General features: G+C 47.1%; 1 protein-coding gene across 1 annotated transcript in view; it reads right to left on the bottom strand.

Annotated features, from left to right (window-relative positions):
* The window catches only part of usp24 (ubiquitin specific peptidase 24), a 58748-nt gene that overhangs the window by 20893 nt on the left and 25355 nt on the right, over positions 1-12500 (bottom strand). Inside the window, exons 19-39 of the mRNA XM_062556267.1 lie at positions 12065-12196; positions 11434-11545; positions 11091-11167; positions 10787-10927; positions 10593-10646; positions 10346-10461; positions 9772-9838; positions 8595-8705; positions 7425-7523; positions 6833-7006; positions 6362-6447; positions 6089-6197; positions 4868-5026; positions 4533-4630; positions 4150-4245; positions 3548-3776; positions 2682-2844; positions 2012-2167; positions 1609-1679; positions 1213-1373; positions 230-291 (exon numbers count right to left, since the gene is read on the bottom strand). Of these exons, the coding sequence (XP_062412251.1) occupies positions 230-291; positions 1213-1373; positions 1609-1679; positions 2012-2167; positions 2682-2844; positions 3548-3776; positions 4150-4245; positions 4533-4630; positions 4868-5026; positions 6089-6197; positions 6362-6447; positions 6833-7006; positions 7425-7523; positions 8595-8705; positions 9772-9838; positions 10346-10461; positions 10593-10646; positions 10787-10927; positions 11091-11167; positions 11434-11545; positions 12065-12196 (2473 nt within the window). The remainder of the gene's footprint in view (positions 1-229; positions 292-1212; positions 1374-1608; positions 1680-2011; positions 2168-2681; positions 2845-3547; positions 3777-4149; positions 4246-4532; positions 4631-4867; positions 5027-6088; positions 6198-6361; positions 6448-6832; positions 7007-7424; positions 7524-8594; positions 8706-9771; positions 9839-10345; positions 10462-10592; positions 10647-10786; positions 10928-11090; positions 11168-11433; positions 11546-12064; positions 12197-12500) is intronic.

The following is a 12500-nucleotide window of genomic DNA, read 5'->3' as shown; positions in this document are numbered from 1 at the left end:
TATGATACACATTTTTGCATTAGGGCATTTTTGCATACTCTGCTATAAATGATTGCATCTCAAGACGTGTTTCAGTACTGAAACACATCCCACAGCTTTTAAAATGTGCTTGCTTTACTGAACAGAGTCTTCGAGACTATGAGAACTTGAGGACGTAAAGCAAGCGTCAAAAGGAAGCACAGCCTGTGTGTGCCCATATAAGGACCTACAGACAGCAGAGGACACTTACTGGTCAGGTCATCCAGGAGTTGGCATCTCAAGTCAAAATATTCAGTGCACTGAGAGAGAAACCTGCAGGAGAACACAAAGGGGTTTATAACTGTATCTGTGGGCAGGACAACACTGGGGATACTGTTAAGGCAGCAGTGTAAACGAAGCAGATGGATTCGTGACCTCTGCTTGGGGGTCAACAAAACAGCCAGATGTTATCCTGATAATTAAGGTCTGCTGCTGCTATATACTTTCTGTGGACATGCACGCGTGTGGGTTTGTGTGTGTATGTGAATAAATATGCCCATATGGTATGCGTGTTTAAGCATTTGTATAGAAGTGCTTGAATGTGTACATGCCTCTCTATAATAGCTAGTTATGTATATGTATGTATTTACATTCATGATTGTGCACAACATACTGTATGAGTGTACTGTGAATGTACTCTTGTCTATATACAGTATATATGTACGGGATAATGGACGACACGCCGTGCGGTTATTCAAAGTTAATGCACGTTCTAGACGGTGATACGGCCCGACGTGATACGGCCCGTCTAGAAAAGTGCATTAACTTTGAATAACCGCACGGCGTGAAGTCCATTATCCCGCTTATTCCACTGTTGCCACTTGCGTTGTGTTCGTTTCCGGTGCTAATTTAATTGTTTTAATCGCTAGAACGGTATTGTTTGTAGAACTACTTCATAGCCGTGCGTATATCTAAAGTTAATGCACACCCTTATAGAACGCAGGACAATGGGGAACTCAACCGAGCAGTGGAATAAATATATATATATGTGTGTGTGTGTGTGTGTGTGTGTGTATGTACAGTATGTATTTTTCTATTATATGTCTATTGTGTTTGACGTATGTGCGTGTGTGTAATTTTGTATATTATATGTGTGTTTATTTGTCTATAACGTGTGTGTGTGTGTGTGTGTGTGTGTGTGTGTGTGTGTGTGTGTGTGTGTGTGTGTGTGTGTGTGTGTGGGGTGCTGGTCACCTCTGGTTGATGCCCCTCATGATGCTGGTGGGGGACCAGAGGGGCAGCTGGGCGGACAGCACCACCTTCAGCAGGAACAGGTTGGGCTTCTGCAGCTCCGGGTAGGCCGACGCGTCCGTCTGGCTCAGGGTGTACAGCTGGTCGCAGGCCACACGCCGGATCTGACACACACACACACACACACACACACACACACACACAGACACACAGACACACACACAGACACACACACAGACACACAGACACACAGACACACAGACACACACACAGACACACACACAGACACACACAGACACACAGACACACACACGTTACAATGGAGTGATGAGTCATCAGGTATCTATACACATGCACTTGTCTGTGCCGGTCAGTGGTCGGTCAGTGGTCTGTCCTTACCTCTCCACTAGGTGATCCCAGCAGGATGTCTATGACGAAATCAGTCACACTTGGCAAGTTATAAAAAGATGCTGGAAAAGAAAAATTATAGTTAGTTATTGAGCTAAAAATGACATGGTTATGATATGGATTTGTGCGTCCTTTCACCTTTCAAGTGCATATTCTAAACACTGCATCACAATAGGAAATTCAACAAATCAGTGATTATACATTTTGTTATGCCCATCTCTGTCTATGAAAATGGCAGTTTTCTAGTTGTCTGCGGTATGTCTAGAAAAGACAGCTAGTTTTGCTCAAGACTATGTCTAGTTTTTCATGTTTCTCTGTGTGTGTGTGTGTGTGTGTGTGTGTGTGTGTCTGTGTGTCTGTATGTGTGTGTCTGTGTCCAGTGGGGGGCGCTCACAGAGTTGCTGGCTGCGTAGCTGCAGGCAGGTGACGAGCAGGGAGAGGGCCTCGCGGGCGATGATGGTGTCTTTGATGGACACGCACAGCTGCTTCACACAGATGCCCGCCTGCAGCGTGGTGGCCTCGCCCTCACTGCCAGAGCTGCAGTTACTGCCTGCGAATGCAACACACACACACACACACACACACACACACACACACACACATTTTATACACTCTATTGGATGCCACTTTACAATCAATCAAGTCTTCTTAATAATCCAGTAGATCAAAGCAGTTCAGTAATCGATCATGAGTTTATACAGGTTCAAGTAGTAGTTACTGCCTGGGAAAGCAACACACATTTGATGTACTTCACACACGCAGGCAGAGCACACACAGACACACACACAGTTGACATGGTAATGACATATCATCAGTGCTACTGCAAAACACTTCAGTCTGTGTGTATGTGCATGTGTGTGTAAGAGAGTGAGTATGTATGCGTGTGTGTATATGTGCATGCTAAATATGTGTGTGTGCTGCTGAGCATGTCTGTGTGTGAGTGTATGTGTAAGAGAGTGAGTGAGTGAGTACGTATGTGTATGTGTCAATGTTGTATGTCAGTGTATGTGTGTGTGTGTGTGTGTGTGTGTGTGTGTGTGTGTGTGTGTGTGTGTGTGTCCCACCTGTGCTGCTGACCCTGCTGCGCACCCCCAGGGGGAAGAGAGAGTTGGTGCTCTCTTTGATTGGCTGGCTGCTGCCCACCAGGTCCAATCGGCCGGCAGCCGCAGCCCAGGTCAGGCGCATGAAGCAGGCCACTGTGGACGTGAAGTCCCCCACCTCCATCGTCTAGTGACGGGGGAACAAACGCATACACAAGCTTAGGTTACATAACCGCCGAGCTGCATTGAAAAACACATACCCGTAATTTCACGACTATTAGCTGCGGCTTATACATTGATTTTGCTAAATTTCTTCAGCTATGAGGTCAATACATGAGGACAGTTTATATGGTATCAATATGGTTTTGTTTCTTTTCACTTGCATAAAACACTGTCCTGCGGCTTATACACAATGCGGCTTATATGCGGGAAATTACTGTAGCTGATGATTTACATGAAATTCATTATTGCTTAACTGGGCTAGCATAAAACACAAAACCCACATGCACGCACGTCGCACGCACAGCCTTCTTGAATTTCCCCTTGGGGATCAATAAAGTATCTATCTATCTATCTGCCAACACACAACATGCACAAGCGTGTACACTTAGACACAGACACACACACACACACACACACAGACACAGACAAAGAGGGTGGCTCTCAAACTCTCTCCTCGATGCTCGGTCCTCGAGGGGCGTTCCCACTGATCTATAACTAACAGTGGATAGACTATCCCAGTGTTACCGCCCCATCATTCTTTATCTAGATCAGTGAGGACGAGGACCGAGGAAGGAAGGGAGGATGTATAAAAGACAATTGAGAGACACCCATAGTGTGTCTTGGTACTAAAAGCTGCATGTTCGAGGTGTCGAGGCGCTCTCCCACACCTGGATGGCGACGCGTGCGGCGGGGATGATCTCCTCCACGCGGATGGACGAGCGGTCCGACATGCTCATCTGCCGGTAGGACGACTTCTCGGGCGTGCCGCACAGAGACAGCTGCCGGCCGCCCTGTCGTCCCGCGTTGCGGAACGGCCGCGACGACAGCGTGTCCAGACCATCCTTGCTGTACTCCTCGTCCAGGATACTGGGCATGGTCTGCCCTACCAGCAGGAACCTGCAGGGGGAGCCACACAAACAAGGTCAGTTAATACAGGGAGACGACTGAACACCAATGCAGGCGTGGCTTTTGACTTTTAAGAATAGTGAAAAGCAACAACTCCCTCTCTAATGACTAATAACTTTTAGACTTTGACAAGAGTGTTACTGCGCATGTGTAAGCGCGGCGGTCGTGTAGAGAACAATGTCAGAGTGCTGTATGTGTAAAAAGTGCTCGAGTTAAGTTAGATGTTTTGCACCCTTTGCTGCCATTTATTCGAGTTAACGGTCCTGACTCAATTCCTGCATCCTGATTAAGCACATCTGTCTAACCAGGGATCTAGATCATAGACACACGCACAAACAGGAAGTACAGGTATAGGTGGGAGTACCTGGCCAGCTGCAGACATATGGAGTAGACGCCCTGCCTGGTCTCATAGTCCACTTCTGAGGGAATGGAGTCCCGCTGCATGACGTTTACCACCAGGCTGGACACAGGCACACACACACACCGACATGAATCAACATCATATGTGTTACACACTCACTCACTCACTCACTCACTCACTCACTCACTCACTCACTCACTCACTCACTCACTCACTCACTCACTCACTCACTCACTCACTCACTCACTCACTCACTCACTCACTCACTCACTCACTCACTCACTCACTCACTCACTCACTCACTCACTCACTCACTCACTCACTCACTCACTCACTCACTCACACACGCACACACGCACACACACGCGTTGAGTATGGTTGAATACCTCAGGCCTCCTGCTTTGAGGAAGTTCTCACAGAAAGACTTGACGCTGGTCTTGGCCATCTCGTCATCAGACGTGGGCATCAGTTTTGAGCTCAACACCTGACAAAGACGGAGACAAACGAAGATAAGGAAGACATGTCAGATAGGCAACCAGATATTAGTGATGTAGTCAAGACCGCTTAATCCAAATCATTACCAAGACCAATAGGTGTCGAGACCAAGACCATGTCAGATAGGCAACCAGATACAGATACAGATACAGACACACACACACACAAACTAAATTCTTGATGCTGTGCATCTGTGTGTGTGTGTGTGTGTGTGTGTGTTGCTTACCTCCAGGTTGTAGAGCACTCTGAAGGTGGACATGCCCGGCGCGGAGGAGCGGAACAGTGACTCCAGGATGGACGCGGCGCTCTGCTGGTGCTGCTGCTTGCTGGACAGAGACGGAGACTTGGAGGCCTGGGAGCCCGAGCCCAGCGTGAAGAGCGTTTTCTACACACACACACACACATACACACCCACACACACACACACGCACGTACGCACATGCACGCACATGCACGCACATGCACACACACAGACAGAGAAGGAGGACATTAGAAAAGAGACTCTGAGACTATGATACCCAGAGAGACTCTGAAGGCAAATACACACAATTACATCCACATTATGATACACACAGTTTGTTGACCTGAAACAACTCATACAATGATACCAACGACACTAATCATCCTATTAGTGTGTGTTCACTAATTCAGTTAAATTGGGTTAAATGCAGAGAAACGAATTTCCCTCACGGGATCAAAAAAAAGTATATATTCTATTTCATGCTGTTCGCACTGTTCACTGTCTCACAGTGTGATCACTGTTTGTTCTGAATATTTGATCATGCACTTCTCAGCAGCCCAGGGTCATCAGCTGATCTAGAATCAACAAGGCAGCTTTTACAGCGTCTGTCACTTCCTCAAACCTGATTCACACCATGTCAACCTTGCCCAACCGGACTACCTGTGTAATCATATGAAATGACTCACATACTGTATGCCAGTCCTGCTGGGCAATTACGCCTCTTCACAAGCTTGACAAAGTGAAGCTCTGCTGTGACACAACGGGAAAGCTAAGTGCGAGGCTCGGCAAATCATCCATCACCGCAGCAACAGCTGTCCTCCAGATTCAAATATCCTCGGTTTGCGTGGTACTGTAAGCGGCAGCACCTGCCATACCACATTCGGGTGCCAACGGTGACCTGGACTCGTTTCTGACCTCTGATCTCTGACTCTCTCTCTCTCTGACTCTCTCTCTCTCTCTGACTCACTTCCTGTTTCTGATCATTTGTATGGTAGGAGCAGATTTCACTCAGTCTCTTATGTTTCTTTTTAGAGTGCTTGGCCAAACTTATATGCTTACTCAGAAAAGGAACTTTGCATATAAACGTGTTTTTATTGCAACACTTCCGGTTTCTCTCAACGGTCCTGCCCTATCTACATAAACGCAAAAGCAAATCGAATCAAACTAAATGGTGAATCGTAGGCGGCGGCTGGGGTTGCTGGTTACCTGGTGACTCCAGACGCTGGACTCTTTTGGCACAAAGTTGTCGAGGGCGTCCTGCACCTCGGGGTCCGTGGGGATGAGCAGCAGCAACTTACGCACACGCAGTGTGATCCTGACAACACACACACACACACACACACACACACACACACACACACACACAAGAATAATCTCAGTGATGGGGGATCTCAATCCATTCAGCTTTCCTCATTAGCAATGCTATGAGTGCCCCTCTTTACAGCTCCCCCCCCCCTCCCCACTCAGACCCCATCTCACCTGGGCTCCTCCAGGTTGGCCAGCTGGTAGAGCATCTCAAAGACGTTACAGACCAGGGCCATCACCACGCCTGGCAGGGACTTCTCCTGAGAGTAAACACACACATACGCAGACAGACAGGCCGACGCCGGCGTTAACGTACAACACTTTCTCACATGCCTCCATGGCAGAGCCTCCATCAACACATGCATGGGGGGCGGGTGTTAGGTGAGGACATGTGCCGTCTTAATATAGCGTTCAACATCATATGCGTTACACTGTGGAGCATGTGTGTGTGTGTGTGTGTGTGTGAGCGCGCACACATGTGTGTTCGTGCATTTGTTCCAGGGCATAGATTGAGTTTACTGTATATCTATTTCCATGTATGTGTGTGTGTGTGTGTGTGTGTGTGAAGGCATCCGCTCAAGGGAATAGTATGACATATGATTAATAAGTCTATTAATATGTGTGTGTGTGTGGGTTTGCGTGTACCTGCTCGAGGGCATAGGCTGAGTTGAAGACCCCACTGCTGCTGCTGCTGACAGAGGCCGAGCTGTCCGCTGAGCTGCCTGAAGGCGTGCCCGTCCCCGAGCTCTTCACCGTCAGACCCTGCTCGTCCGAGAAGCCCAGCTGGTTCAGGAGCTTCTGGTCCCGGTTCATCGTCAGCTGTGTCACAAACACACACACACACACACACACACACACACACACACACACACACACACACACACACACACACACACACACACACAAAGGTATCAACACAAACATCTCTTCATCTTTTCATTTCTCGGTTCAACATCAACCGTGTCACAAACACACACAAAGCATCAACACAAACATCTCTTTATCTTTATGGCAATCTCACACTAACCCAAGCTTATGTAAGGACACAGTTTGTGTTTGTCATAGTTCTTCCAAAGACTAACCATGTTTCACATTGAAACTATTTTTAACCATTCAGTGGAAATGGACAGATGTGTAATTGTCAAATGACAGATGTCTAATTTCCCATAAATCAGGTGTGGGATTTATGGGAAAACATGTTGATGTGTGTGTGTGTGTATGTGTCTGGCTGACCCACCATGCTGTCATTGGCAAAGATCTGGACATTGTCCACCGGACAGCTGAGCTGCTCTGCAATCTTCCACCTGATGCTGCCGATGGTCTCGTTGCTGTGAGCCTGAAAGATTCACACAAACACACACACACACACACACACACACACACACACACACACAGTTACAGAGCACTTCAACTACTCTTCATAAGGCAAACAAAATATGTTCCTGTGTGAGAAACAGTCGTTAATCAGGTTCAAATCTGCCTGCATGTGTGTGTGTGTGTGTCTATGTGTGTGTGACTGTGTGAGTGTGTGAGTGTGTGTGGTGTTGCTATGCCTGTAAGGCTAGAGGTGGTGGTGTGGAAAAATGTTCCTGACCATAATCCATAAATGGCTCTACACATGGGGACTGTTCTCATTCACAGGCCAGTGAGTACAGCTCTGTATGTGAACTGCATGTAAACGCTCTGCCTGATGCCCAGACAATAGTGTGTGTGTGTGTGTACTGTAGTGTACGTGTGAATACAGATGGACAAGCATGTGCAACACTAAGCAGATGTATCTCTTCAATGCTACAGCTAATTCAATCAATATTTAACAGAAGCTTAAAAGCAAGAAACACCTCTGTGCGCGTTATCAGAATCAGAAATGAAAGCAGTTATATGAAATATAATGACTTTTTTTTCGAATCTCGAAAAACAACCTGGCTTATAATTGAATTCCAGTGGCCCACTGCCCGTGAAACTCCAAGACCTGATCTCATAATACCAGGAAAGGAAACACAACCCATATATTTTCACTCAGTGATCTGTAATCTATAGTGTCAGTGAATAGTACAATATACGGATCAATGATTTAAGAGCAGCCGCGTAGCGTTCAAGAATCTTTGACCTTTTTAGAGTGGGAGATGAATAATTCGCCACTGAATAAACAACGTTGGGCTACTCAAGCAAGCAGTGAAGCCAATAACCAGATATACACCAATTTTGCATGGAAATATTTTTGTATTATGTATTTTGGCAAGTCAATTTCAAACTAAATTTGTCTAATATTCCATGACTTGACATGTCTGGAATAGACTCTGCAGAATTCCAGGATATTCCAGAAATTCAATGTTTCGTGGAAACCCTGTAAACGAACTCGACTGGACTTGACTTGACTTGAATGCGTGGCTGTGCGGCGGTGCATTACCTCCAGAGTGAAAGTGTCTTTGGTAGATTCGTAGGTAACGTGGAGGGACACGGGATGGCCGTGGAAGGAGGCACCGTGAGGTAGAATGGTCCGAGGAACCGAGTACAAATCCTGCAAGAGATCAACACATGAGCACGCGTGACGACCGCTGGGACCGGCCGAGGTGGACAGTCTGGCACTGCGCAGGTGCTGCACCGAGCTGTGGACATGCCAGGTCTTCAGAGCCACATACCACTCATCAACAAGGAAATTGGGTTCCTTGAGAAGGGCTCTTGTGGCGTGAGCACAAACACACACACACACACACACACACACACACTTGCTGAAGCACAGATACATAAGGAGATAAACACACACACACACACACACACACTTGCTCGAGCACAGATACATACGCACACACACACCCCAAGAATGATGATGACCACAGAATAAGTACAGGCAACCTCTTCACGGATCATGTGTCACGTACAGTATCCGTGTTTAAATGAAATAATCCTCAGCGCCCCAATGAAACCAGAGCCATGCTTATCGACTCGACAACTCATCTCTGCGAGGTGCCTTGCAGTGCTGGCCTTCCCTCAGGATGGCTGGAAGCTCTGGCACTAAAGCAGCATTCCCAGAGCTGCCTCCGGCCAGCTAATATTAATCAAAACTACTGGAACTAACCTGCCATCATGCCCTGGCCCTCAGAGCGGTCTCCTTAAATCCACCACAAGCGCTGTCGACCCGTAGCTAGTCTCTAATGCGTAGTGGCCTTCTTCCATAACGCAATCTTTACCCTAATCTCCATGTTTACGTTAGTCACCACCGCTGTCCTTTAAGTGAGCGCTTAGTCATAAGGAGGCTGCCATGCACCGCTGAGGTCAGCAGTAGCTGGTTCCGCAGTGCAAAATCAGCTCGTTTGGGCCAAGGGCAGGAAGAGACATGAAAACGCAGCAGCGCTTTGACATCAACTTCACAGTTTAGGCTTCTATTAGTCTAAAAAAACCCCTGTTCGACCAAAACCTGAAATTCTGCCTTCATCACTTAATTGTACAACAAGAAGTCACAAAACACTTTCTCAATGCAAGATATCCAATGAATATCAAGTGCTGTGCAAATGTCATTTTAGCTAACAATGCCACAACAGCATAATCCACTTTACATAATGACGCTTGTAAACAGCGGAACTTACCTCTATAGTAATGACGTATCTCTCTGCCAGTAACAACAGCCTCTCGATAATCACCAGCTTGGTTGACCTGGTGGAACACACAATTAGTTGAGTAGAGTCAACAAGTTTAGGTCACGGCCGTCTGAATAATGAAGCGGCATTAGCAAAGTGTAACACAGCATCCATATCATTAGAATTCCACATGGTTGCTTAGTGACGAGTAATTTCATCTTCGTTCAATTTCATCGGATTTATTGACAGTGCTCTTAAGGTCATTTCCAATGGAGCTGCCTAATGAGAATTTTACTGCTACGATTGATCAAAATGTCCGACATCTTCACTTGGATATATTAAATTGACATCGGTGAACATTGCGCTGTGCTCTAAAGCTGAGCCAAGTTCAACTCAAAGCAATGCTCCGGCCCTATTTCATTTACATAAAACTAATGGTGACAACTTTACCGCAGCCAAACCATAAGTAAAAATAGAGGTCATTAGTGATAATCAGTATAATTTGTGAGGAACTGTGAAAAAAATGTAAATGTAAGTATCACACACACACACACACACACACACAAACGATCTGATTTCGAACCTGGAAGGGGATTGCACAGATGTGGCAACAGTTGGCATGGCGGTGGCTGTCAGCATCTTGGTTGCCCTGGTGACAGCGTGGGTGAGGGTGGGCCCCCCCAGGGCAGAGCTGGCGGCCTGAAGAGCAACGAGCATAGGAGTGTGAGACCAGTGGAGAAGCACACACACACACACACACACACACACACACACACACACACACACACACACGCACGCACGCACGCACGCAAAAATATAGAAGCACTCACCTCTAATCTTTTGTAACAATCTGCAATGAACTTCTTATGCAAAGACACAGAGTCCTGCCGGGGAGGATGAAAAAGACACACACACACACACACACACACACATTAATAACAAGTCAACCCCCCCCATCATTCCAGTCCTCCAGTGAGCCCCTCTAGTCTACTGTAGCCTCAGGTCCGGCCCTTGGCCGCCTCACCTTCTTCATCTTGGGGTTGAGGTTGATGTAGCTGTAGGTGATGATGAGCTGGATGGCCTCGTTGGCGATCTCCTCGTCGGGAGACTCCATGGCGATGCGCCAGATGAAGTCCATGCCAGCCAAGTCCAGCCGCTCCACGCACTGCCGGGACAGAAACAGCCACAGTCCCGTTAAAATGACTCAAAAACACTCAAAAGGTGATGATCTGACTGAAATATAATGTGGCTGATGATACAACTTAACGTCAACATAGAAATTAAAGCAATGCCATGTGGCTGGAGGAGGCTCAAGAGAAGAGGCCTACCAGCTGCGTTCCCTGCCGTTTCAGTCGATGGTCACAGAGGTTCACATTCTCAAAGAAGGTCTTAAAGAGGTTAAAACCTGCAGAAAAACACACAGACACGTCGAGTAAGAAAAACGCACAGATGCTACTATGAGGACAAACATCAAATGTGATCCAGCTACGGCTACACCAGGCCAGTGTGAATACATGGAGTGTGACGATGGTCATCTCAGGCAGGACAATCAACTACTTGTCTGCTGTGGCACACTGACCCAACTGTTGCTGCATGTTGGCATTTGTTTTGGGCAGTGCGCAGGCAGTTTAAGCATAACAGATTGATTGTGCAGGAGCGCGGCTGTCTCACCGTTCATAGTAATCTCATAAGGCTCCAGTTTGAGGATCTTCTCCTTGAACAGCTGCTGCTGGACGTCACTTTCCAGATCGTGCTGGCCCTTGGTGAACCACTCAAAGCACATCTGGAATTCAGCACGCCACACACACACACGCACGGCAGATATATGCTTGTTAAATATTTTTTTAAATATACATACTTTCTGCTAACTAACACAAAAGAGTGACAGAGTGAAGATAAAGGGCATGTCTGAAACAGACGGTAACTGTCTCGCTGCCTTCAGCCCTCTAACGAGTCACTTGCCTTAGCAGGCATCAAGGTACCAGCCACAAACTTTGTTCGAACTTTGTTGTTGACAGCATAGCAAGAATAACATAACGTTTGACTTCAGCAATAGCTGCTCACAATTAAATAGAATTTTGGAAGTCGAAGGCAGCATGAAGGATACATCTACGCTGCCTTCAAAAATTTGGCAAAACAAAGGTATCTTTGAAGGCAGCATTTCACAAAAATAATTTGGACATGCCTCGCTCCTCTGTTAGATATCTTAAAAAGGCAGAATTTTTCCCGTTTCAGACACAGCCAACATATCTTATGGAATCCTTTAAGAGGAGTTAGAACCGGTATTGGTGCTGATCAGTACCTCCCGGTCCATCTCGCATACGTCCATGCCGGACACCAGGCACTCCCACACCTCCTTGGCCCGGTTCCAGACCAGGTAGAGGCTGGCCTCCTGCAGGAAGAAGGCCAGGAACTTCAGATGGGCCTCCAGATACTGCAGAGAGAGAGAGAGAGAGAGAGAGAGAGAGAGAGAGAGAGAGAGAGAGAGAGAGAGAGAGAGAGAGAGAGAGAGAGAGAGAGAGAGAGAGAGAGAGAGAGAGAGAGAGAGAGAGAGAGAGAGAGAGAGGGAGAGGGAGAGGGAGAGGGAGAGGGAGAGGGAGAGGGAGAGGGAGAGAGAGAGAGGAGGGAGGAGGGTTAGGTTAGCACTGTAGATGAAGGTCAACAGAGAACTTCACAGTATTGGGGCAAAAAGGCTGAAGAAATAACTGGGCAACAGTATTATGAATGCACATAGCACA

The sequence above is a fragment of the Sardina pilchardus genome, chromosome 15 (genome assembly GCF_963854185.1).
Source record: "Sardina pilchardus chromosome 15, fSarPil1.1, whole genome shotgun sequence".
In the NCBI taxonomy this organism is placed as follows: domain Eukaryota; kingdom Metazoa; phylum Chordata; class Actinopteri; order Clupeiformes; family Clupeidae; genus Sardina; species Sardina pilchardus.
The sequence above is the reverse complement of the archived record's forward strand: the minus strand, read 5'-3'. Positions and strand labels throughout refer to the sequence as shown.